The sequence below is a fragment of the Osmerus eperlanus genome, chromosome 3 (assembly GCF_963692335.1).
Source record: "Osmerus eperlanus chromosome 3, fOsmEpe2.1, whole genome shotgun sequence".
Taxonomy (NCBI): domain Eukaryota; kingdom Metazoa; phylum Chordata; class Actinopteri; order Osmeriformes; family Osmeridae; genus Osmerus; species Osmerus eperlanus.
This window is the reverse complement of record NC_085020.1, coordinates 5,407,595-5,434,397: the sequence shown is the minus strand read 5'-3', so window position 1 is coordinate 5,434,397 and position 26,803 is coordinate 5,407,595. Positions and strand designations below refer to the sequence as shown.

The window sequence follows — 26,803 nt, the reverse complement described above, 5'->3', positions numbered from 1 at the left end:
AAGCTAAGCCCAGGCACTCACAGAGCAAACAACCTCTTCAGGTATGAAAGGTTGCTATTTGTATAATCATTTCCTCTTAGACAATTTAAAGACTGTTCCCCATTCAGCAAATTGAAATGAATATTTTGATGGTTCATAACTGACTTTGTAGTTTCTTACGTTGACAAAATTATGTTTATCAATGCAGTTGAAAACTAAAGTGGTCCATCATTCCATTAAATCAAACGGCTATATCCAAAAATGAGAATATTTAATTATAGAAATGCTGATCTGATCAATTTCCCTTTTAGGGAAAGGTATGTGAAATAGTATGGGCCATTTTCAGGATGAATTACTGAGTTACTTAAGCAGAATGTTGTTACCAAACCTGATTACGAAAACTTCAGATTTCACTCAAATGTGATTCCACAAAAAATAATCAGGATTCTTTGATCTTACTGTAATAGTTATACATATTGATACAAATATTTGGACTGTAAGGATGGGTTGGTCTCATTGTGTTTTAATGAACATAATGTAGAGAGAAACAAGCATGGTGGCCAAGGTGTCTGTACATTGTTTTCTGCTGTCTTGTAACGGGGGTTTTCAGTTTGAGTGACAGGGACAGCCACTTACTCCTTATGGTCACCAGCTATTTAATGACTCAGGGTATCTAACCAGTAATGTAAGAAAACAAATATTACTAAGAGTACGAATAGTGAGTGGACAATTCTCTAATACTTAATGAACGTCAATGAAAACAGACAAATCGCCTGACCATAACAGAGAAATCAACCACAGACTAGCAGGAGGGAGTTGAGTGACAGGTGGGAAGTTGCATAAATGGACTCTTCTCCCATGATGCCCCCAAGAGAGTGACCAATGGGGAGTGACAGAGCAGTGATGATGCTGATTTGTCCCCAAGTATATAAAGTTAAAGAACCATATTGTCACTTCTGAGCAGTTGGAGCATTCCCAGCCTTGCCTCAGGTGTAGGGATTGCAAGGAAAAAGCAAAACTACACGCTACACTGTGTAGTTTTGTTTTGAGGGGATATTTCGAGGCTCAACCGTTCTCACCTTGGATATTTTGGAAACATTCTGGATAAGGAGATTGTTGCATTAGTCACCTGGGCACAGTCCCATCTGTTCAAGGCACCCTGGTGCATACAAGTGAGTAGTTTTCACCCTGTATCCACACATACCTCTAACATTTGTTTACTTATTTCTTGTTTAGCCTTTTTACTGGTAAAAGGTACATTTTCTTGCAAGTGAGGATTTAGTTAAAGGCTGTTCTCATCGTTCAATATAAAAAATATCATACTGTGTTACTTCCATTTTGACATTTAGTTCCATTATTGTTGCTTTTGAGCTGCTGTTTTCTGAGCTTTTCAAGGTTATTAAACGTATGCAGTTTGTGGAATGATTTCAGAAAATCCAAGAATAGCCTGTGATAGCATTAGCTTGGTATCCCAGCTGGGTCTCTATGTCTTTTTAAGGGAATCAGCAGCAGGGCTATCAGTTGCACCTCCAGCTATGTGCCACATGGTGGCTGTCAATCAAGCAAGGGGGACAAGGTATTTTTGGCCACTGCCATATCTGTCCCTCAGATTCCAGTTTTTAAACATCGGAAGTTAATACAGTTCCCTACACGGTTTTTATGAAGGTGTTATATTATGTTTTTTTTCCAGTGATGACTGCCCAGCAATCATGTGTGTTGTTTTTGATAGTTCAAATGAGCAGATCAGTCTAACTGATACCTTGAAGTGTAGGTCAATTGGTGTCAATTGGTGGTTCTAATCTACTGATCAGATTATTATTATTTGGTATTTATGATGTTTGACCAGCTATATGTGGGAGTTTGGGATATGTAGTCATGTTTGTTTTAAGCATATTGATATTTCCCTTTTCATGTGAAAGTTGTGGTTTGGGATTTGACAGACAGGAGCAGTCTGGTGGAAGAGCTGCACAGTGACAGGCCTATAACTAGGCCTAGGCTGACACTGCTAGTCACGTAGGCCTTTGGTATCACTGTACAGATACTGCCATTATACATCCAGTGAAGATGTAGTCTCCTGTCATTGGTTATGAATAAGCTTTGATTCTGGAGTTCTATAAATATGTGTGATAGAATCTGGTTTGACAGTGGTATCTAGAATCAGGGGTGACTGGCTGGTCATGGCAGGTAGCAAATGGCAAAGGCCAGTGACAGATGGGTTTCCTTGGTTGTTGAGGACAGCTCCCCTTTAAAAAGCTGTTTGTGTTTCCTTTCATCACTATCAGAGCTTGTATTGAAAATGCTTTAATACAGTTTCAATCTGGAGGGCTGAATGCCATGACTACATTTGAATATTTTATGAAATAGAAATAGATAGATTTTTTTAAACAGACATTTAAGTAAAAAGAAAGGCAGTTAATAAATGATTGAATAATGCTCAATCTGTTTTAGTCTCAAATATGAATTGCAGACTATTTCTGAAGTTATTTCTGTGCTTTCAAAGGGGCATGGTTGTTTCTAAGAAACCATGAAATGGTCCAATGGTATAATAGCCTAAATATAATTTGACAGTAGAAGAATTAATCTTAAACGTATTCTGTCATTATAATCAATGCAATACAAAATACGTAAATGTATGAAAGTAGAATGTGCGTTTGAATAACAGTAAAAAGCCTGTTGTGGAAAGAGAGAGTACTTGAAGATGGAACTTGAAGCCAACAGCTATTTTTAGTTCCAATCTTGGACTTTAACAGCATTCAAGGTTCTGTATCTGTACTGAATATCACAGGATTTGTGATATCTGTGATCTTTAAAGCAAATTAAATTTAAATTAATATTAAACCAGTTTGTGATCACTGTTTGCAATCTTGTAATAGGATTGAATACATTTGTAATGCTGTTATGACCCTTCTGCTATGCAAATGTACAGTAGATTCGTGAAATTTGTGTAACTAATTTCCTTCAAGGTGTTAAATTGAGGTGAAATGTGTGTTAATCAATTTGTCATCTGCCTATCGTTATTTAGATTTAGAGAATTAGTGGCTATCAATTTGTGCACTACAGCTGCGTTTAAAATACAAAGACACACAAATATGGTTAAGAGTGTTGCTACGCATTATTAATGTATTCCACTGAGCTATCAGAGAATGTGAAGATTGCTGTTGTTTAAGTTGTTTGAGGCTTGTCACTGACTGCTGGCTGTAGAGTCCTAGCGTTTGGCCTGACACCCAACCCCGCAAAGAGCCCCTGGTGCCTGTTGAGCCGTGGGCAGTCAGGACCGACATGCTGCTTTAGGCCAGGTGCAGGGGCGCAGGGACAGCCAAAACTGATGACTTAGTTTCTTTGACTCTCTCAGAGACTATAAATACGCTCTTGCTCTCAGAGAGTTATGGAACTTCAGTGCTGGACATAATCAAAGCCATACCTTTCGAATGTAAAAATAGTGTATGATTAACTTTCTGAAGTGTTTTGGAAAAGGGGGTAATTCTGTTTCTGCATGTATCTCTCGTTCCAGGGTGTCTATCAAAATGTCGACACAGGCGCCAACATTTACACAGCCGTTACAAAGCGTTGTGGCACTTGAGGGTAGTGCTGCAACGTTTGAGGCTCAAGTTAGTGGTAAGGAAAACTATTTTGTTTCATAGCATACAAATAAAATGTTTGTGGCACTGTCCAGAGATGATGTTAAATAAAATACTTTGATAGTTGTATTAAAACGTTGTCCATTTACAGTTAAGCATTTGAAACCAATACTTTTGCTTGGATGAAGCAGCCTTAACACCTGAATGAATTCCCATATCTATCTGTAGGTTCTCCAGTTCCTGAGGTGAGCTGGTTCCGTGATGGCCAGGTTCTTACTGCTGCGGCTCTGCCCGGCGTTCAGATCTCGTTCAGCGATGGCCGCGCTGTTCTGACGATCCCTGCTGTGACAGCCGCACACAGTGGAAGATTTTCTGTGAGAGCTACCAATGGAGCTGGACAAGCCACTAGCACCGCTGAACTCCTTGTTACAGGTAAATACTAACCTTTCTTATAACTGCAAGACGGATGCAGGAATTGGTTTAAGGGAACAACCACACACTAACACACTGTCTCCTCTTTCTACAGCGGAGACTGCGCCACCCAACTTTATTCAGAGACTTCAGAGTATGACCGTGAGACAAGGAAGCCAAGTGAGATTGGATGTTCGTGTGGCAGGAATCCCTACACCTGTGATTAAGTTCTACAGAGAAGGAGCTGAGATACAAAGCTCCGCTGACTTTCAGATTGTTCAAGAAGGAGACCTTTACAGTTTGTTGATTGCTGAAGCTTTCCCAGAGGATTCTGGAACCTACTCCGTAAATGCTTCAAACAGCAGTGGGCGGGCTACCTCCACTTGTGAACTACTAGTTCAGGGTAAGATTTTTAAAAGTGAGAGAGTACAGTCTTGAGTGTGAATCAGAAAATGAACCCCAGGCAAAGGCTTTGCTAACTTGATACTAACAAATGTATAATTGAATTGTCTGTTCCCCAGGTGAAGAGGTAGCAGTGCCTGCTAAGAAGACCAAAACAGTTGTGTCTACTTCTCAGATCTCTCAGACTCGCCAGACTAGAGTTGAGAAGGTACAGTGACAAACATCAAGGAACTTTCTCCATCCTCTATCGTATTCCTCTCTTACCCTTGTCAATTTTATTGCAGAGAATGGAGTCTCATTTTGCGTCCTCGTCCATGATGTCGATGCAGGTCGAGGGGGGTGTTATGACCCAGCAGTTGGCACACAAGACCCCCCCCCGTGTGCCACCAAAGCCAACTTCAAAGTCACCAACTCCACCATCTCTGGTGTCCAAGGTTGCAGGTGCTCGTCACCAGTCTCCATCACCTGTGAGACATGTGAAGGCACCCACTCCAACCCCTGTCAGGTACAAATTGTGAATCATTTTTTACCAGGCAAGCATTCATACATATTCTGTACATGTTTGTCTCTGATTCAATGTGTTCTCCATTTCCAGGTCTGCCTCCCCCACATCCAGACTGTCTGTCTCCCCCATCAGACCTGTGAAGTCACCATTGACCACACGTAAGCAGATGGCCCTGGGAGCAGATGTCCCGCCCCCCTGGAAGCAGGGAGGCTTCGAGTCCAGCTACACCATGACTGCTGGAGCCACCCGCGTCCAGACCTCTGCCTCCTCTGTTCACATGGAGCAGCACTGGGAGGGCTCATATGGAGTTCAGCAGCAGCAGCAGCAGCAGCAGCAGGTGACAGCCGTATTTGTCAAAGAGGTGAGTCAAGTCCCACTGGGGACCACATCAACTTTGTAGAACCAGAGCCCCCTAGTGGTGGACTGTGATGCCGTTATACTGTCCTTGACCAGTGTTGTGACGCATGACAGAATGTTTGAATGAGCAACACATTATGATTCAGCAGATTTCTGTGTATCACCATCATGGTGATGTCTGTTAATTTGTGTTGTAATTGTGAGTGATATAGCTTTTAATCTCACTAACATACATCAGGGTCAACACAACCAGGGTGATAGCTACTTGGCCGCAGTTATGGAGCAGTGGATCATTTCTGTAACCACAGGGCCCAGGGGGTAGCAGCATTGGCCCAGTGCATCAATAAGCATGGACATTAACTGATTTTCTTTTCCTCATCATCCATCTTGTCACTTTCAAATGTTTTTCAACAACATGATAGATAGATAAAAGATAACAAAGATAAAGTAGAGCACCTAAGGACAAAGTCCTGTGACTTATACTTTTCATTTGCCACTGTGATACTGTATGACATTGTCTACACGACAAGGTACTAAACAAGGTACTAACACAACACAGTGTGATGTTCTTGTGAAATTTTGTTTTCTGCTTTCATGTACACAATATCTTGTTGGTCTAGTTTCAACTGCCATGGATGGTCTGAGATCTATGTGCTGTCTGACACCCGCTGCTTGTTGTCTCCAGGGTGAGGGGGGGAAAAAGGCTGAGGCGGTGGCTACAGTACTGGCTGCTGTCGACCAAGCACGTGTTCGGAAGCCTGTGCATGCAGAGGGTGGTCATGCTGAAGAGGAAACTATAGAAACAGATTTGAAACAGCAGCAAATGCTGGCCACAGAGCAACATGTAACAACCCGGACAGTGACAACCCAAATGCCAACTGCTATCCACACCTATACCCCTGAGCAAAGCCTGCAGGTCTCCCAGGTTAGAGGGCTTTGGAAGTTAAAAAAATCATAATAACAACAGTGTTTCCGTCTTTGTATTCCTAATACTTATTTTAATACGTAGTTTTTAGATATGTGATCATTTGTTCTGTTGGTTACTTTAGATGCAAAGAAGTACAGAAACAACCACCCATGTGGATACTGCCCTGCCCCCATCCCCAATTCCACATTTTACAGTTTCAAAAGTCACTGTTCCTAAACCTGACTATAGTTATGAGGTAAGCTCAGACCACCCCGGGCAAGCAGTGTAGCATAACCAGCTGTTTGTAATAAGTATGGGAAATCAAACCTAAATCCTAACTATATACTTTTAGTTAGAAGTATATGGTCAAAATGTGTTATTCAATCAAATTTACATTTACAAAATAAAATAAAATAAAAAAATACAACTATAGTGATAAAAAAACTGCTTGCCTGAGATGTAAATGCAAATGTATATCTTTCAGAAGTAACAGTGCTTCTAATAAATATTTACACAGTATAACACCGACGGTATGAACATTTAACCCCTCAGCTTATAGTTTCATTAATCAATAGGTACCGTATACTAAAAACATAAAATCCTGTCTTGATCCTTAGAACTTAGTTGAACGTAGTCTTTAAATTAATTTGTATTACATTAATAAAACTAACATAGATCCCCTTTCCTGTGGCAAAAATAATAATAATTTAATTAAACAAACCCAATTTTGTACTGTTCTGGTTTGTGATCATAATAAAATTCTCCTTGGGTTGGTCAGGTTTCAAGAACAGGCTCTGCTATTGCCACACTGCAGAAAGAGTTATCCTCTACCTCTGCACAAAAGATCATCAAGCCAGTCAAGCCTCCATCTCATAAGACTGTGGAGACAAGAATGATGCCAGAGTCTACCCCTCCTCCATTTAAAGATATTACTGACAGATATCAGACATATTTCGACACTCAATTACAGACAGGGACAGGATATATAGGGGGCATGGAGCAAATATATGAGGATTGGGAAACACAGGTTTGTACGTCAGATTCTTTCCCCCCTCTTCAGTCTCTAATGGTGTTTCCTCTCTAGCTACTCACAATCTCTCTCTGTTCCTTTAGGTCCTTTTCTCCCAGCCTCCCCTCTTTTGTGCATGTTCATGTTTTCATTTGAGTCCACAGCAAGAGAAGTTGGAGACACTTTTCATTCAGTACCAACAAACTAACAAAGAGATATTTTACTTCCATAGGTTGTGGAGGCAGCCGCTGTACCTTCAACTCTGGAGGAAAGTGTGGTCCCACCTACTCTTTTGGCTGTAAGTATTTAATTATTCTTACCTTTTTTAAGTTACTTTAGTTAAAGATTACAACTTTGTGAACTTTGTTTTTTGCTGGATTTTTTTTCAGGCTTTGATGGACTTGACTGTGACAGAGGGTGAATCTGTGACTCTGGAGTGCCAGATCAGTGGTCACCCTGCCCCTGTCATCATGTGGTTTAGAGAGGACTACAGAATCGAGAGTTCCATTGACTTCCAGATAACCTATGAGGGTGGATTTGCTCGTCTGGTAATCCGTGAGGCCTTTGCTGAGGACAGCGGTCGCTTTACCTGCACTGCCACCAGCGAGGCTGGAACAATCAGCACATCCAGCTACCTACTTGTTCAAGGTAAGTGAACATAGATATTATTCTACAACAAAATCAAACCAATGTTGTATGCGAAGCATAAAAATACAATTAAATGCTTTTTCCATTACAGTGTCAGAAGAAATTGAATTGGCTGCTGTCACTGAACAGACAATTGTTCACGAGAAACAGTGAGAAGAAATTAGTCTCTTAATTTGAACTGTTTTAGATTAATTCATTTCCACAGTGTTTTAACTTTTATGGCAAACTTGTTCATCTTTCAGGATGACAGTTGAAGCAAAGGAGGAGACCATGTCGGAGGTGAGTGGCGTTGCAGAGTCTGTGGAAACTGCAGCTGCTGTTGCTCCCTTCTTCATCAAGAAACCTACTGTACAAAAGTTGGAGGAAGGAGGATGTGTTGTCTTTGAGTGCCAGATTGGAGGTAGTCCAAAGCCCAACATTTTCTGGAAGAAGAGTGGGGTACCTCTTACAACTGGATACAGGTACTTGGTACACATTGTCACATTTTATTTACAGTAAAAACTGAGTTTTCTACCTATGAGAATGTGGGGATTTTGTTATTCACCATGTACTCTGTATCAATTGATTAGATATAAAGTTGCCTACAAAAAGGAGACTGGAGAGTGCAGGTTGGAGATCTCTATGACATTTGCTGATGATGCGGGAGAGTACGCCATCTTTGTCAAGAACCAGCTTGGAGAAGCCTCAGCCTCAGCCAGTCTGCTTGAGGAAGGTCAGTAAAATTTGAAAAAAGTTGAATGCAGCAACTTCTATCTAAAAGGGGATCAGTAACTTGATGATCATACAAAATGTTTGTTTACAGAGGAATATGAAGCCTACATGAAGACACAGGAAGTGACATACAAGACTGAAGTGACTACAATGGTACAGGAGCCCAAAGTGGGAGATGTGCCCCCCGTTGTTGTGAGCGAATATGGGATGGAGCAGAGGGGCATGCAGACCCAGATGATGCAAACATTTGTCTCCGAGCAGGTAATCAGATTAAAAGAGTCTGTAATTGTTATTATTAAAAAAGCCAAAGGCTTGATGATTAGCAAAAGGTAACATTTTTGGTTTTTTAAATATTTTGTTTTCCATAGGAATTCCAAATATCAAACATTGAAGAGAGGATTATCTATGAGATTCAGTTGACCATCATGAGGATCACCTACCAGGAACTAGTTATTGAGGATGGAGAGGAGATGGTGACTGCTGCAGAAGAAGAGGCTGTACAGCCAGCCTTTGCTACTCCAGTCAAACACTACAGGATCATGGAGGGAATGGGGGTCACTTATCATTGCAAAATGACAGGAAATCCACTTCCTAAGGTGCTAAGTATATCTAAACTTATTATAAGCATAGTACTTAAAAAATAAAATAATACTTCACAAAAAATATATTTTAGACATTAATCAATCCTATTTCTCTGCTTTGTTGTTTGAAAGATTGCATGGTACAAAGATGGAAAGCGTATCCGTCACGGCGGTCGTTACCAGATGGAGGTTCTTCAGGATGGCCGAGCCAGTCTACGTCTCCCTGTGGTGCTGCCTGAAGATGAGGGTGTTTACACAGCATTTGCCAGCAACATGAAGGGCAATTCTGTGAGCTCTGGGAAGCTTTTCGTAGTGTCGTCTGCAGTAGGGGGACCTCAGAGATATACACCCCAGCCAGCAATGCAGAGAATTAGGTTAGATTTCAAACTATTTGTACTCTAATAAAACTGATCAATGCACCTTCTATCATCAGAGACTTAAGACTGCAAAGCATCACTAACTTCATATATTTTCAGATCTACATCCCCACGATCTGCGAGCCGCTCTCCTAGTCGCTCTCCTGGTCGCTCTCCTGCTCGCAGGCTTGATGAAACAGATGAGAGTCAGTTGGAAAGGCTGTACAAGCCTGTCTTTGTCCTGAAGCCTTCCTCATTCAAGTGTGCTGAGGGGCAAACTGCAAGATTTGACCTGAAAGTTGTTGGTAGACCAATGCCTGACACATATTGGTTCCACAACGGTATGTGACTTTAGAGTCTGGATTTGACATGTTGCTATAGGACTTTTTATGAAATATGACAACTTTATCCTCCTCTATTGTTTTTTCATTTCAGGACAACAAGTGGTCAATGACTACACCCACAAGATAGTTGTTAAGGAGGATGGAACTCAGTCGTTGATTGTGGTTCCAGCAATGCCCCATGACTCTGGAGAGTGGAATGTTGTTGCACAGAACAGAGCTGGAAGAACCTCTGTTTCCATGACTTTAACCGTTGATGGTAATACAATGTCATCTCATTTACATACTTAGTTTTAATTAGATATATGGGTTAACTATAATAATAAATGTAATGTATAATTGACTGATAGTATAAAGTGAGATATTGCTGACTCATGCTTGACTGCAGACTTTCTTTTCTTCGTGATTTACAGCTAAAGAAAACTTGGTCCGACCCCAGTTTACTGACAAGCTGAAGAACATCAGTGTAAGACAAGGCACTCTGGTTGAGTTGGCGGTCAAAGCCATCGGAAACCCCCTGCCTGATATTGTTTGGCTGAAAAACAGTGACATCATCTCCCCACATAAGCACCCAAATATCAAGTATGTTTTATTCTAATCTTGATTTAAACTTACACAGTAACTTGATGCTTGTTTGATCAGATTAATTGATAAAAAAATGTTATTTTAGGATTGAAGGCACCAAAGGAGAGGCCAAATTCCAGATCCCTGTTCCAGTGAGCTCTGATAGTGCCTGGTACACAGCCACAGCCATCAACAAAGCTGGAAGAGATACCACTCGCTGCAGGGTCAATGTTGAGGTGGACTTTGTTGAACCTGAACCTGAAAGGAAGCTTATTATTCCCAAGGGAACCTACAAGGCCAAGGATATTGCTCCTCCAGAGTTGGAACCCTTGCATCTCCGTTATGGTCAAGATCAGTGGGAGGAGGGTGACCTTTATGACAAAGAGAAACAACAGAAGCCCCACTTTAAGAAGAAGCTGACTTCGGTCAGGCTCAAGCGTTTTGGTCCCGTCCATTTTGAATGCAGACTTACCCCTATTGGAGACCCCACCATGATGGTTGAATGGTTGCATGATGGCAAACCCCTGGCAGCTGCAAACAGGTTGCGCATGGTCAATGAATTTGGCTACTGCAGTCTTGACTTTGAAGCTGCTTATGCCAGAGACAGTGGTGTCATCACTTGCAGAGCAACTAACAAGTTTGGAGTTGACCAGACCTCAGCTACCCTGATTGTCAAGGATGAGAAGAGCCTTGTTGAGGAAAGTCAGCTACCTGAGGGTAGGAAGGGAATACAAAGAATTGATGAGATGGAGCGTATGGCTCATGAAGGTGGTCCTTCTGGAGTTGGTGCAGATGAAGGATCAGAGAAGACAAAGCCAGAGATTGTTCTTGTTCCTGAGCCTGCCAGAGTACTGGAAGGTGAAGCTGCAAAATTCCGTTGCAGAGTGACTGGTTATCCTACACCAAAGGTTAACTGGTACCTTAACGGTCAGCTCATTCGCAAGAGCAAGAGAATGAGACTTCACTATGATGGTATTTACTACCTAGAGATTGTAGATATCAAGTCATACGATTCAGGAGAAGTGAGAGTGTTGGCAGAGAACCCCATTGGTACAGCTGAGCATACAGTTAAGCTTGAGATCACACAGAAAGAGGACTTCAGATCTGTCCTTCGTCGTGTCCCTGAGGCTAAGGCTGTAGAAGTTGGCATTGTACCAGAAGCTGGGAAAGTTTCCTTTGACGTTGTGAAGGTTGAAAAACCCGACGAGGACACTCGGCCCAAAGAGGTTGTGAAGCTGAAGAAGACAGAGAGAGTGATCCATGAAAAATCCACAGAGGAGACCGATGAGTTGAAAAATAAATTCAAGCGCAGAAAAGAGGAGGGTTACTATGAGGCCATCACTGCTGTGGAGCTCAAGTCTCGCAGGAAGGATGAGTCTTACGAGGGCATGCTTAAGAAGAGGAAGGAGGAACTTCTTCATCATATGAAAGAGAAGTCTGAGGCTGAAAAGAAGAAGGAGGAAGAACGCAAGGTCACCGCTCCCTCAATCAAACCAGAAAAATTCAAGCTCTCTCCCAGCATGGAAGCTCCAAAGATCATAGAGCGTATTGTAAGCCAGACAGTTTCCCTGATGGATGAGGTTCGTTTCAGAGTCAGGGTGATTGGTAAACCGGAGCCTGAGTGCCAATGGTTTAAGAATGGTGTTTTGCTTGAGAAAACGGATCGCGTCAATTGGTATTGGCCTGAAGAACATGTATGTGAATTAGTGATACGCAATGTCACAGCTGAAGATTCTGCCAGTGTCATGGTTAAAGCCGTCAACATTGCAGGGGAAACTTCAGGCCATGCTTTCCTGTTGGTGCAAGGTAATTATATGAGAAACATTATTTAATAATTATTGTCTATTTGTGATTATGGATAGTATTACGGTTTTGATTTGATAAATAAATTGAATCCTGTCAACCATTGTCATCGCACAGTATTTCATAACAAACAATATGTGCTAAAATGAGCTAAGTAGTTTGACATACTGTTAATCACTGCATCCCTGATTCATTATCTACTCTGCAGGAAAGACAGTCATTTCCTTCACTCAAGAGCTGGAGGATACCGATGCTAAGGAGAAGGACACCATGGCTACCTTTGAATGTGAAACCAATGAGCCTTTTGTCAAAGTCAAATGGCTGAAAAACAATGTGGAGATTTTCTCTGGAGACAAATACAGGATGCACTCAGACAGAAAGGTCCACTTCCTGTCTGTGCTAATCATCAGCATGAAGGATGATTCAGAATACAGTTGTGCCGTTGTTGAGGACCCCAACATCAGAACCACGGCCAGACTCCTTGTTGAAGGTATGTTAGTGTACCAATAAGTATTTAATCTAATTTCCAAACCAAATCTGCAGCATTGCCTTTGATAGAGATTGAAAGCTTTGCTTTTTAATGAACTTCCCAGGCACGCATTTTCCTTTATGCCTCTCACTTTGTAATCAAATAAGTAGACTAAAGAAACACATGTAACAATTATGACATAATTAACCACATTCACAAATGTATTTTTTGGTATTTTAATACAGCATATAAACATTTTCCTGCAACATTAAAATCCTTAAAGATGCATTTATAAATGTGGGTTTAAATGAATGAATGCATGCATTTCAAGAAGTTTGATTTGTTTTATTTTAAGCCACCAATTTAATTGTACTAATCTTCTTTTATTCTTTGTACACTTACGCTTATAGGTTCTGCGCTGGAATTAGTGAAGACTTTGGACAACACAGAGGTGCCTGAGACCTACTCTGGAGAGTTTGAGTGTATTGTGTCACGTGAGGATGCTGAAGGTACCTGGTACTTTGAGAAGAAGGAGATCACTCCCAGCAGCAAATATGTTACCTCCTCCCGTCGTGGAAGACATTCACTATCTGTGAAAGACGTGAAGAAGGAAGATCAGGGCAAATACACATTTGTTGTTGGTGAATTTAAGACAAGTGCTTCCCTGAAGATGAAATGTGAGTTTTACAATTAGTAAGACGGTGTCTGTTTATTTTCTAAAGATACAATGTATTTGAGGTCACTGAACGTTGAACATACATTGCTGATTTGATCATGGAAATCTGAATCTTATCACTTGTCCCTTTTAGTGCGTCCTGTGACTCTGATGCAACCCCTGTCTGATGTGACGGTTTGTGAGGGTGACATTGCTCAGCTGGAAGTCAAATTCTCTCAAGAAAATGTTGAGGGGTCTTGGATGAAGAATGGTAATCTTATCACTGCCTCAGATCGTATTCACATTGTAATTGACAAACTCACCCACAAACTACTGATTGAGGATACCAAGAAGGATGACAACGGAATGTACTCCTTTGTGGTGCCTGCCCAAGACATCTCCACTAACGGAAAACTGACAATTCAAGGTGAGTTCATATTTTACATCAACTTTCAGTTTCACACAGTTACTCTTTCCAAGTTAACCAAATTGTTGACTTTTTTGTGTTACAGTTATTGGCATTTTGGCACCACTCAAGGACATCACATCAGTTGAGGGAACCAAGGCTGTTATGGAGACTAAGATCTCTGCTGCAGATGTCAGCTCTGTGAAGTGGTACCAAAATGACAAGCTCATTATGCCCAGTGAGAGGATCCAGATGGTTGCAAAGGGAACCAAACAGCGCCTGGTGTTTAACAGGTCCTTTGCCTCAGATGAAGGAAACTACAAGCTGGTTGTTGGCAGAGCTGACACAAGCTGCAAATTAACTGTCCAAAGTAAGAATGTTGAACAAGTGATGCATTTTATTTCTTTATAAAATCATAGGAAAGAACATTTTAGTTTGTGTTCTAATGTAACTTATTCCGCCAGAAATTACAATTGTGAAGCACATGGAGGATAGAGTGTGCACCGAGACTCAGAATGTCATCTTTGAGGTTGAAGTTTCTCATCCTGGCATTGATGCTCTTTGGACCTTCAAGAACCAGCCCCTTAAAGCTGGTGCGAAATACAAGATGGAGGCAAAGGGCAAGCGGTATGCCTTGACTGTCATTAATGCCATGAAGGATGAGGAGGGAGAATACGCTTTTGCAGCTGGTGAAAAGACATCCAGCGCAAAGCTTACCGTGTCAGGTATGCTAAACAAGCATTTTTCACTATACCAATACCATTTAAAAAAACATTGTAACAAAACAATTGTATATAGGGCACCAGGTTGACATCACTTGTTACTTTTTGATACCTAGGTGGCGCCATCAACAAACCCCTGCGTGATTTGATTGTGGCTGACTCTCAGACTGCTGAGATGGAGTGTGAGGTCGCCAACCCAAGCGCTGAAGGAAAGTGGCTGAAGGATGGACAGCCTGTGGACTTCAGTGAAAATGTCAGGAGTGAAAAACTTGGTGCTGTCAGGCGTCTTGTTATTGTTATAACCAAAGCCACTGACATTGGGGAATATACCTACCAGATTGCAAATTCAAAGACAACTGCCAACCTGAGAGTAGAGGGTAAGTACCATCTTCTGAATGAAGACATTGATCTGTTCTTGAAAAATGAGTTTACAATTACTTTACTATGACTTATATATTCATACAGAACCTCGTATTACTTGTAATCGTGATTTAGTTGTATAGGCTATTGCAAAGTGTCTTACTAAGCTTAAAGATTTTATTTAAGACCATTAAAAGCCCCATCCTCCCTCCTACTACAGTATTTGCTCTTAACACATTCCCATATTTAATGTTACAGCTGTGAAAATCAAGAAGACCCTGAAGAACCAGACTGTCTCTGAGACACAGGAGGCAGTGTTTAGTCTGGAGCTGACCCATGAGAATGTGAAGGGCTCACAGTGGATCAAGAATGGTGTTGACATCCGTCCCAGTGATAGATGTGAAATCTCTGTTGAAGGCATGGTCCACACCTTGAAGATTAAGAACTGCACCACTCAAGATGAGTCTGTTTATGGATTCAAACTTGGAAAGCTGTCTGCTAATGCCAGGTTAAACATTGAGAGTAAGTACAACTGTAGCTGTCGTAGATCTTGTAATATTGTGTGTTGAAAATGTTTTACAAACTTCATGGATATCAATATTTCTTTTCTCCAGCAATTAAGATTTTGAAGAAGCCAAAAGATGTGACTTCACTGTTGGATGCCACTGCCACTTTTGAGCTGGGTCTGTCCCACGATGACATTCCTGTAAAATGGATGTTCAACAATGTGGAGCTGAAACCAAGTGAGCAAGTCAACATGCTGTGTGATAGAAAAACTCACAAGTTGATCATCAAACATGTGGACACTCACAAAGCTGGAGAGTACACCGCTATGGTTGGCCATGTGCAATGTGGCGCATCTCTCTATGTTGAATGTAAGTTTTAACTTTGAAATCAATTATTTTCAACATTGTAAATGAACAATTTGCAACATATTAAATGTATGTTTTACGTTTCCAGCTCTGCGTGTCACCAAACCACTGAAGAGTGTTGAAGTCCCAGAGACACATGTTGCCACTTTTGAGTGTGAAGTTTCACATTTCAATGTCCCATCCACCTGGCTGAAAAATGGAGTGCAGATTGAAATGAGTGAAAAGTTCAGGATTGTGGTCCAGGGAAAACTTCACCAGCTCAAGATCATGAATACCAGCAGACAAGACTCTGCAGAGTACACCTTTGTCTGTGGAAATGACAGGGTCTCTGCAACACTGACTGTTAATCGTAAGTTTTTTTTAACTAATTATATTTATTTAAACCGTGTAAGATGAAAATCTAACAATTACGTGTTTTTGACAGCAATCTTAATCACATCCATGATGCAAGACATAAACGCTCAGGAGAAAGACACCGTCACATTTGAAGTGAATGTCAATTATGAGAGCATCACCTACAAGTGGCTCAAGAATGGTATTGAGATTCGGTCCACAGACAGATGCCAGAGTCGCTCAAAGCAGCTTACACACTCCCTCACAATCCGGAATACTCATTTTGGTGATACTGGAGATTATAAATTTGTGGCTGGCTCCGCATCTTCATCCGCAAACCTTTATGTTGATGGTAAGTACTGTTGATAAGGCTTGATACAAGGCTTGGCAATACTTGGTACTAAGTATTTGGCAGTAGTATTAAATGTATTCCTGTACTCTTGTCTTTGCACCTGAAGCTCGCGTGATTGAATTCACCAAGCATATTAAAGATATCAAGATAACAGAGAAGAAGAAGGCCATCTTTGAATGTGAAGTTTCTGAGCCCAACATCCAAGTGATGTGGATGAAAGATGGACAGGAGCTGGAAGTATCTGAAAGGTCAGTGTCATCGATTTTATAGAACATTTTTTATAGAATATAGAAAAATGCTACTAATAACAGTTGGTCAATATCCCCTCCATTGGTCATCATTGCAGATACAAAGTCTCCACTGAGAAGTTTCTGCACCGCTTGATGATCCAGACTGTCCGCCTGTCTGATGCTGGGGAGTATTCTGTGGTCGCTGGTGCAAGTGTGTCAAAGGGTCATCTGACTGTAGAGGGACGGGATGTCAGGATCTCAGAGCCAGCAGATAAAGAAATCACGGTTAGTATCACCTGAAGGTTTACAAATGAAAAGCGCTGTCTTGTATGCCAATATGTGTCTGTAGAATACTAATGTCTGAAAAATATTTTTCTAGGTGGTTGAAAAACAAAGATCGATGTTTGAATTTGAAGTCAATGAGGATGACATTGAAGGCCGTTGGCTCCGAAACGGTGTAGAGATAATTTTTTCAGTTGAGGACCGGTTTAACTATGTTGTCATCCGGAAGATTCACCGTTTGACTATCTCAGAAACCTATAGAAGTGATGCAGGGGAGTACACGTTCATTGCTGGAAAAAACAGGACAATTGTGACTCTACATGTCAATGGTAAGTTTGCACAATTCCATTCATTGAATTTCATTTAAATTGAAAGCATGAACTCAAAATCAATCATCAATTTCTAACAAAAGCTCCTCTGTAACTGTTTATTTCATTTAGTCCCTGATCCACCAAAGATCATTCGCCACATGCAGCCACTGTCTGTGGAGGCAGGCAAACCTGCTCGCTTTTCTGTAGAAGTGTTTGGCATCCCACAGCCTCAAGTGTCTTGGTACAAGAACTCCCAGGCTCTCTCCCCTGGGTTCAAGTGCAAGTTCCTGCGTGAAGGAAACGAGCACACACTGCTACTGATTGAGGTGTTCCCAGAAGATGCAGCTGTCTACAACTGTGAGGCGAAGAATGACTTTGGCATGGCCACAAGCTCAGGTGTCCTTAATGTGGAAGGTAGGTTGAGACACTGTGTATACAATTTAATTGTTTAAATAAGAAGTTTAAATATCTGATCAATAATTTTGTTGAACCTTTTTGTATTTCAGTTTCCGAATTAGTCTCACCCGATTCTGGATCTCCTCGGTCTGCACCTATGATCATCTCTCCCCTTAAAGATCTCTTACTCAGAGAGGGAGAGTCAGCCAAGTTCCAGTGTTGTGTCTCTGGTGAAGGTATCTATGCTTTATCATCTTAAAAATAACTGCTTTCTCTGAACTGTAATGAAATACACAAACCAAATAAATTGTTCTTTCTCTCTGTAGATCTGAGAATCACTTGGTACTGCAAGGATAAGGAGCTCAAACAGTCTGACATCTTTAAGATGTCTCAGTTTGATGACAACTGCCAGCTGGAGATAGCCAGAGTTGTCCTTGACAAAGAAGGGGAATACACTTGTGTTGCTAGAAACTCATCAGGAATGGTGTCTTGCTCTGCAACTTTAACACTTGATGGTGAGTTTAATTAACGTAATAAAAAGAATTTGACATATTTCCAATTTATGTAATCCTTTGTATTGGGAATTACAGTGGTAGGTATGTATACTGTGCATGAGCTAGTTTAGTAAAACTGAGATTTCCCATGCAGTTGATTTTACACTGTTATCAGAATTAACTAGATTTAGAAAACATACATTTGTATCTTGTGTTGAATGCTGTGCTATAGGCTACCATTAGGTCAGTGAACAGCATAATTTGTCTTTAAAGCCAAATACATTGTTCTCAGTGGCACTCCCAACTTGCAGCATATCCAACAGCAGATAGTGTCAGTTGTCTGTTTTTAGTCAGTTAAAAGCACGTTGTAAAGGCTAGTGCATCATGGAGAAGTGGCAAGGTTTCATGCTTGTGCCCAGCATTCTATAGTCAGAGATAAGTTGTTTGTACAATAAGCCACCAATTTGGCCCGCAACAAACATTGTCTTTGAATTTATTAGAATACTGTGGTCACCAGGATATTCTTAATTTATGCTTTCTCTGAGCATGCTGTAAAATATGTTTAAAGCAACCGATAGTACTACCAACATGTGTATGTAAATCCTAACAGTTATCACGGGGCAATCTTACAAGTGCTTTGCTCTTCGTGGCATGCTATATTTTGTCTCTTACTTTAAAGGTAATATTAGCTAACCAATCCCCTTCAGGAATTATTTTTTTTGCATTCTTTGTTTTTGGAACACAGAGTAAAGTGTAGTATTTTACTCAAGACAAGCTTGCATGACCGGACAAGAAACCAGCCATTGTCACTTCTCATCTTGAAATGCCACCCATCCAAAACGCTGCACCAACTTCGCACTGCATTCCCGTCAACAATAACCTGAAGAAGTCACTATTGATTCTTGACCTAATTCTACTCTTTTTATTGCCCAGATGAAAATATGAAAACCATAGATAGGCAAACTGTGTCGAGAACTGGGGAGATAAGTCACAAAAAGGAGGTACACTCAGAGGGCTTCCAATCAGTGGATACGAGCGCACACAGTGTACAGACCTTTCGGTCTGTCTCTGAGACATCCACCGTGAGGATGACATCCTCATCTGTGAGGAAGGTGGAAGTCACCACTATTGAAGAATCTGACATGAGCATTCCCTCAAGCCCCACCTTGCTCTTAAGAATGAACGACGTGAGGGTTAAAAGTGGTGAGATGGCCCAGTTCAACTGCTCTTTTGATGGCCAGCCGTTTACAGGAATAGTGTGGGACCATAACGGACGGAGGCTGGCAGACACAGAGAGGGTGACATTCTCCCAGAGCAGAGGGCTTCAGTCCCTAATCATACAGGGGGTAGAGCTGGGTGACCAGGGGACTTACCGCTGTACCACTCTCAATAAACATGGCGAGAACAGCACCTCTGCTCAGCTCACTGTGGAAGGTGGTTAATCTCTCTTTTTGAATATCACCACTCTCTTGTCCACCCCACACCATCTGCTTCTTGCTGCTTTTAAACCTTTAATATATCCTATAGATTGTTAACCAAGTGAAATGTAATGGAATAACCATCTTTGTTAAATCTAGTTATTCTCCCATTGCAAGCTTGCCCCTAATATCCATCTTTCCATTTCACTAACCCCTTCCGCCTATTTGAAGCCTAGATACCCTTTAACTGATGAACTTTAATCCCTAATAAATCTCCCTAACTTTGTTCTCACTCAGCAAAAGAAGCAAATGTCAAAGCAGAAACTCCCATCCCTACCGATTCTGTCTATAAAGCCTCGCAGCCAGACAGAGAGTCCTCTAGAAAGACCTCTGACCAAGAAGACAACCAAGAGTCCATGGAGACACTGGGATCTCCACCACCCACCTCCAAGAGGGCTTACAGCCTCATCAACCATCTTTGTTTCCCTGATGCTTATGAAGAGCGTGGGAGAGGTGGCGCCACCATCCCAGAGTTCCTCATCAAACTCCCCCCTCAACTGCTTGTCAAACACAGAGACACAATCTCTCTGTTTTGCATAATGAAGGGAATCCCGACTCCATTTGTCATTTGGCTACACAATCAGTTGATTGTTGAAGAGTCTGTCTTTTACTCTCTGAAACACGATGGGCCCCTGTGCTGTTTAAATGTTAAGAATGTTGGTCCTTGGCAAGGGTGCACTTATACTTGCGAACTTGTCAATTCAGCTGGAGATGCTGAGTGCAGCCCAGTGATGACAGGTTGGCATCTGCATGCTTTAGTCCTTTGTGCTATCTCGGCCAATCATGTCGATTCTCCTCTCTCTTCTCCCACCCACACTGTCTTTTACCACACAGACAAAGAAACTTCGTGACAATCAAAATTCGATTGAATAATAATTAGGTTAGACCAGGTTTTCAAGCACAATGACGGATGTCGAAGATGAGTGTACTCATATCACTGAGCACGTTACAAATAAGTTTCCAAATTAAGAGAACTATATGCGTATATGTCAAAACCCAAGCATGCCAGCGAAAATGACAATATGGATGCACAATGTGTCACCTGGATCTAACAGCTTTGCACCATGGATGGAGGGCATCATCTCTAATTTATATGTTTGTCTCTTCACAGTAACAACCACAGAGGAGGACTATGGAACTCAGGATGGAGTTACAGGTAACATTTCCTTCTCATCAATATACATTCTTCAATGTTTAAATTAATTACAAATATATAAATGTATCCAAAGGTTTTTGCAATACCTTCTGCAGATAGTTTTTAAAATCTTTTTAAAAGCATGATACTTTTCTTTGTGTCTTATGTAACAATGTTTGGGGGAAAAATGTGCTTGAAATGTATGTCGTTTTTAGATATTCAAATCTAGATGACCCTCAATTTAAATATGACTGAGTAATGTGCTTGTTCAACTCAGCTTTTTCTAGCTTGAATGTCTCAACTGAAGAGGAAAAACGGGCATCTTCTTACTACACTGGCCTACAGTTACCAGACAAAAGCAAAACACTTGAACTCATGCCAGAATCTAAACGTTTCTCTAGTATTTTAGAAAAGAAAAAAGAAAAGCCAGTTTTCATTACCCAACTCTCACCAGCAGCTGTCACTGTTGGGGAGATGGCCAGGTTTACTGTCACAGTATCTGGCTTCCCAAGGCCCAATGTTCAGTGGTTTCACAATGGCCATGTCATTACTAGTTCCTCTATTTACGCATTTGTCCAAGAGGTAGATGAATACAGTTTGGTCATAAACAAGGTGCAGAAAGAGTATGCAGGAGAATACACCTGTACTGTAAGCAACAGATTTGGGCAGACAAGCTGCACTTCGTTCCTACATGTTGAATTGAGTGATCCCCAAAAAACAAAGAAGGGGGTTGAAAAAATCTTCAAAACCGTCGGCAAACCTCCAGAATTCACAACAACTATTGTACCTTTCCAATGTATAGAGGGAGGCGAAGCTCTTTTCAAGTATGTTGTCACAGGAGACCCTCTCCCTGAGGTGCAATGGCTCAGAGGCAGTTTCCATATTCAACCCACTAAGTATTGTAACAAGGTTAATAATCCAGATGGGTCTGGCTTCATCAACATGAAGAGCGTTAAACAGGAGGACAGTGGGGTATATACATGCAAGGCTTCCAACCCATTTGGGGAAGCCTCTTGTAGTGCTGAGTTAGTAGTATTCAAAGAGCCTGTCTCTGTAACTCGACAGGAACAACACATGGTAGTTCAGAAACAAAAAGGTTATAAAGTATCCATGACTGAACAAGCTACAGAATCCCGCTTGTACATGGTCAACCTTCCAGGAGATGCCGGGGCAAGTCTTCAGGCAGGGCATCAGATGGTGTATACCATTGGTACTGAGGACAGACAGGTTGTTTCAAGTGAGCAGGTGGGCACGCTTGGAGAGGTGGACATCTCTGCTGCTTCTCTTCATAGAGAGCAGGTCACCCACCAAGCTGCTGTGCTGCAGTCTCATGAAGTAGAAGAAAGAGTATCTGTAGCTCCCACACATCCACTCCAAGTTGCAGCTGTTCCTATAAAACAACTGCACATGGCTACATTTACATCTTCTGTCCAGGAAAGTCACCATATAATCGAGCAGCACTCTGACCGAATCCAAAGCCCAGAGGTCATAGAACTGGAATTGGCAAAAGAGAAATCCTCAAAGTTAAGGTCAGCCATTGCTGAGGAGGTCCTTCCTCTAACTACAGTGAGAACAGAGGCCTTAGGGGATAGAATACCAGAAAGGATCAAGCCTTCTACAGAACCCAGACAAGTTGTCACTAGTCATCAGGTAGAAACTAGTTTACCAATACTCAAAGAAAAAACAGGCTTGACAACAAGGCCTGAGGGGGAGAGAGGCTTCAGAGTTACCGAAGGTGTAAAGATTTTATACTCTGCTCAATCGTCAGGGCAACTTCCTATAACAGAGAGCCACTCTGAACCGCTATCTGCTAGGGATCCACCTGTTCAGTCCTTCATTGAAATAGAACATTCTCAGCCAACGTTTGCACCAGTGAGTGAGACTAAAACAGAGTTGTCTAAAGAGCAGAGATTTGAAATGCATAGGCCTGCACCAGAGAGAGCTTTGGCACATAAGGATTCTATCATTCTATCAGCAATGCATGCTGAGGAAAGACACCAACTCCAAGCGGAACACTTGAGCATGGTACCTGGTTTGGAGAGTGCCATGTCTTTGAACTCTCAAAAAGAAGGGGATAGGCTCATGCATCTACAGATGATTGCGGATCAAGGCACATTTCAGTCTGAAGGGCGATTCACTTGTGAAAGGCCTTTGCCAGAGAATTTAATTGCAAGGAAAAGCCAGACTCTTTTACACACAGTGTCTCAGGACGAACAGAAAACTGTCATTTGTGAAGATACAACAGAGTTCTTATCAAAACGTGACACATTCTCCATTAAACCTACAAAAGAAGTTCCTGCTGCATTGCATCTTCAATCTATTTGGCCAATCACTGCATTACCCAAAGAGGGTGTACTCGTCATAGAAAAGCCAGACCAGCAGATGGCAGCACAGAGACAGGAAAAAGCCAGAAAACATGCAGCGACATCTGAAGATAGAAGAGCACTTACTGCTGATTATCACAAAGATCTTGACATTTCAGTGACAGGCCTTCAGTCAGAACTTAAAGCAGAGCCCAAACCTCAGAACATTCTTCAGGTCTCTTACAAGCCCATGCAACTACCAAAAGAAACACCATTTACCAGTGATATGAAACAGCAGCGTGCACTAGTCCAGAAGGAGGAACGTTGGGATGTCATGCATGCAGTAACTGTGCGGGACAATCAAAGTTTAGAAGAGGGACACACCAACACGCTGAAAGCCAATGACAGATTCAAACCTGAACTGAAAATAGAACCCAAAATCCCTAAAAAACCTGTGTTTATTGAGGAGCAGGCAATTTCAACTGAAAGCTGTACTGTTTTAGATTCAGCAGCGCAAGACTTTGCAGTCCTAATTCATGAAGGGCAATCAGTAAGGAAATCAATAATATTGGAGGAGAAACAAATCATCTTTGGTGAACAATCAAGTGAAATAGAGAGGTCTGAGGAATCTGTTGTGAGTGTAAGGACTCAACCTAAAGGGGTAATGTTTGTTCATGAATCCCAGGAGAGCCAGGAGCTCCCAAAGGAGATGACCTTTGTGATCCCAATGCCAAAACCACTCAGTCTGAACATCAGACATCAGTTAAAAGATGCACTTCAGTCTGCCGTGGCTCGTGACCAGCCACTGTTACTTGCAGACATTGTGGAGAGTTTAGAGGCTGTTGGGATACAGGAGGTGAAGGTCCAGAAAGAACCCAAATTTTCAAAATTCACATATCTTATTACGACAACAGGCACTCCTATAGAAATCACTCTGGCTTTTGAAGGTGAATACCCTCAGACTGCTGATCTGAGGACTGAACTCAAGGCAGCTTTCCATGCTATAGTTTATCGAGAGCAGAAAAGCCTGTCTTCTGAACAGCCTGGAATTCAACATATGGACAAGCCTCAAAGAGTTCAGGTCAGCAGTACACACTCTAAAGAAATGTTGTCTTCTGTGGTGGAGACGGTGAGAATTGCAGAGAGTGCAGTGGATTTTGCAACTCCAAAGTCTCAAACAGCTGCTGTCAAAACGGAAGTAAAAGGATCTTTCCAAAGTGTAACAGTCCAGGAACACTTTGAGGTTCATGAATCCAGGCAAAGTAGTAAGCAGGGAGCGAGAGCTGTAACCGTAAAAAGCAAGGATAGAGATGTGGGTTCTGCAGATATAACCAAAAGAGTACCCCTGGGCCCTGTACCTGTGGAACAATGCATAGATATGTCCATAGAAAAAGAAACTAGGGAGGAGTATATCTCAGAGGCAATCATAATTAGTGAGTCTTCAGACACTTTGACCAATGATTACCCTATCATTTTGAATTCCCTGGAGGACACTGTCATAGAGGAGAACAGTAAGGTTACTTTCAGTGTGACCATAAAGTGTGTCCAACATGTGAACTGGCTTTTCAATGGACAATTGGTGAAATCTGGCAAAGAGTTCAAGTGTTCCAAAGACCATGACACATACACGTTACAAATCAACAAAGTTATCAAGGAGAAACATCAAGGAGAATATGTCTGTGAGGCTGAGAATGAAGCCGGCAAGACCACCACATCTGGAAGACTCACAGTAGTCTCAAGAGGTTGGAGGAAGGGGATATTTTGATTTCACAATTTAAAGTAATAACTAATGCAACATACACGTTTTGTATTTTCAGTGAATATTTTAGCATGTGTTCACTTCTCTCTAAAAAATCATCCTTAACCGTATGGTGTCTTTTGACATCACCCCCATATCCACCCCGCAACGTCGTTCCAAGAAAACCTTTTTTCACTTCTTCATCTTAAAAATCACCTCTTGCATCTGGACCATTCCACCGAGTGAAGAGACTGTCTCTACTCTTTGCATGCTTTTGTCTTCATCACGGTCTTTCTTCATTTACATGGCTTGATCAAAACTTAACACCATTTTCCTCCACAGTCACTCCTGGATAACTACTGTTTGCAATCATCCACCCTAGGGTCCTCATTCACCTGTAAACTACTTTCAACTGTCTATAATATGCAGTGTGGTGACTTTTGTTTCTTTCATGTCCTTTCTCTGCACATCTCAGTGCGACCTGTCTTTAGGTACAAAATCCTGCCCGTGGAGATCAATATTGGCAGCAAAGCCAAATTTGAATGTGAGACTGAGGACGCACCCAATGTGACCTTCAAGTGGTTCAAAGCTGATGCTGAGATTAAACAGAACGAGATGTACAGGATCATCAGTCTCCAACAGAAATCTTCTCTGGAGCTTGAGAACCCAACAAAACCAGACAGTGGTGAATACACCTGCAAAGCCTCCAACCAGCATGGCAGTGACAGCTGCTCCGCTTCTCTGACAGTAACAGGTAAGTGGACCAACTGTTTAACTTACTTAAAGTCGGGGAATGGGTCTCAAAAACTGTGTCAAAGGATCTTTTCTTTTTCATTGAAAAGCTAACAATATGGTCATTTAAACACAATCTAAGCACAGTTACATATACATATCTTGATTTCTTTTAGTTCCCGGTTAGGTTTTAAAAGGAAATACTTGGTGGGTTTTAGGTTCTAACTACTAACTTCTCTTTCTTATTCTCAAACTCTGTAGAACGTGCCCATCCGCCCACCTTTATAACTAAGCCTGATCCAATGACCTTGTATGCTGGAAAGAAAGCTACGATTCAGTGTGTGATAACAGGCTCCTCTCCTCTGAGTGTTCTTTGGCACAAAGACAACAAAGTTGTTTCTTCAGGCGCAAGCTACAGAACCTCTTCCGACAAGAATAAGTACATTCTTGAGGTAGTAAAACTTGAACCGTCTGACCAGGGCATCTATCTCTGTAAAGCTTCCAACAGTGTTGGGACAGCAATGTGCAGTGCAGAGATAAAGGTCATCAAAAAGCCCAGCTTTGTCAAGCCCTTTGAGGCAGTTGCCACAGCTGTGGGAACTCCACTCCATCTTGAGTGCCAAGTGGATGAGGACACTGGAGTGACCATCACCTGGACAAGGGATGGCAAAAAGATTCACCAGTCAACGGATTGTAAACTCTCTTTTGAGGATAAAATAGTCTCTCTTGATATTCCAAAGACAAAGTTGAAAGATTCAGGAAAATATGACTGCACAGCTGCAAATGATGCTGGAAGCACAACATGCTCTTCTTCTGTAATTGTGCAAGGTAAGACTAGCCAGTTAATCTTCATCCCCTGTAGTATTTGAAGCACAACAAATCTACAGGCTTGAAAATTAACATCTTTGGCGTGTGGTTAGATCGTATCCTCATTGTATTCTTGTTATCGGTGAATGCTCTTTGGCTGCCTCTTCACGAAACGCTTTCGCTTGTTCCTACTTCTCTTCTTCAACATTGATTTCTTTTTTATGACAATGACTGCTTGAAATTATGTTGGGATTGTGCATTGCCTACACTCTCCAGAGCCACCAATCTTTGTTAAGAGGCTGGAACCAACCATGGTCTGGAAGAAAGGCTCTTCTGCCCGGCTGCAGTGCACAGTCAAGGGATCACCGGAACTTCACGTTACCTGGTTTTTAAATGACAAAGAGCTGTCTACAAATAAGAAATATAAAATCACTTTTAAGGAAGGTCTTGCATCTCTGGAGATAAGTGATGTGGCTTTACTAGACAGTGGAAACTACACATGTGAAGTGTTGAATGAAGCAGGCTGTGAGAGCTGCAGCACTAAGTTAACTGTTAAAGGTTTGTGGACTTTTTAAC

At 41.6% G+C, this 26,803-nt stretch overlaps 1 protein-coding gene across 1 annotated transcript in view; it reads left to right on the top strand.

The window, feature by feature from the left end:
- The first annotated feature begins 977 nt into the window (after positions 1-977).
- LOC134016979 (titin-like) overlaps positions 978-26,803 on the top strand; it is a 137,283-nt gene continuing 111,457 nt past the window's right edge. The window contains exons 1-43 of the mRNA XM_062456225.1: positions 978-1,151; positions 3,491-3,594; positions 3,786-3,989; positions 4,084-4,371; positions 4,490-4,578; positions 4,655-4,875; positions 4,966-5,236; positions 5,918-6,157; positions 6,282-6,395; positions 6,918-7,166; positions 7,381-7,446; positions 7,538-7,796; positions 7,888-7,945; positions 8,039-8,257; positions 8,366-8,508; positions 8,599-8,768; positions 8,876-9,103; positions 9,221-9,462; positions 9,565-9,785; positions 9,880-10,044; positions 10,199-10,367; positions 10,456-12,155; positions 12,361-12,642; positions 13,032-13,298; positions 13,431-13,703; positions 13,789-14,052; positions 14,147-14,407; positions 14,521-14,781; positions 15,023-15,286; positions 15,379-15,639; positions 15,725-15,985; positions 16,061-16,321; positions 16,428-16,569; positions 16,668-16,836; positions 16,931-17,162; positions 17,274-17,558; positions 17,651-17,776; positions 17,867-18,055; positions 20,624-20,668; positions 20,925-24,692; positions 25,164-25,442; positions 25,682-26,248; positions 26,504-26,785. Coding sequence (XP_062312209.1) covers positions 3,504-3,594; positions 3,786-3,989; positions 4,084-4,371; positions 4,490-4,578; positions 4,655-4,875; positions 4,966-5,236; positions 5,918-6,157; positions 6,282-6,395; positions 6,918-7,166; positions 7,381-7,446; positions 7,538-7,796; positions 7,888-7,945; positions 8,039-8,257; positions 8,366-8,508; positions 8,599-8,768; positions 8,876-9,103; positions 9,221-9,462; positions 9,565-9,785; positions 9,880-10,044; positions 10,199-10,367; positions 10,456-12,155; positions 12,361-12,642; positions 13,032-13,298; positions 13,431-13,703; positions 13,789-14,052; positions 14,147-14,407; positions 14,521-14,781; positions 15,023-15,286; positions 15,379-15,639; positions 15,725-15,985; positions 16,061-16,321; positions 16,428-16,569; positions 16,668-16,836; positions 16,931-17,162; positions 17,274-17,558; positions 17,651-17,776; positions 17,867-18,055; positions 20,624-20,668; positions 20,925-24,692; positions 25,164-25,442; positions 25,682-26,248; positions 26,504-26,785 — 14,146 coding nt within the window. The 5' untranslated portion in view covers positions 978-1,151; positions 3,491-3,503. The remainder of the gene's footprint in view (positions 1,152-3,490; positions 3,595-3,785; positions 3,990-4,083; positions 4,372-4,489; positions 4,579-4,654; positions 4,876-4,965; positions 5,237-5,917; positions 6,158-6,281; positions 6,396-6,917; positions 7,167-7,380; positions 7,447-7,537; positions 7,797-7,887; positions 7,946-8,038; positions 8,258-8,365; positions 8,509-8,598; positions 8,769-8,875; positions 9,104-9,220; positions 9,463-9,564; positions 9,786-9,879; positions 10,045-10,198; positions 10,368-10,455; positions 12,156-12,360; positions 12,643-13,031; positions 13,299-13,430; positions 13,704-13,788; positions 14,053-14,146; positions 14,408-14,520; positions 14,782-15,022; positions 15,287-15,378; positions 15,640-15,724; positions 15,986-16,060; positions 16,322-16,427; positions 16,570-16,667; positions 16,837-16,930; positions 17,163-17,273; positions 17,559-17,650; positions 17,777-17,866; positions 18,056-20,623; positions 20,669-20,924; positions 24,693-25,163; positions 25,443-25,681; positions 26,249-26,503; positions 26,786-26,803) is intronic.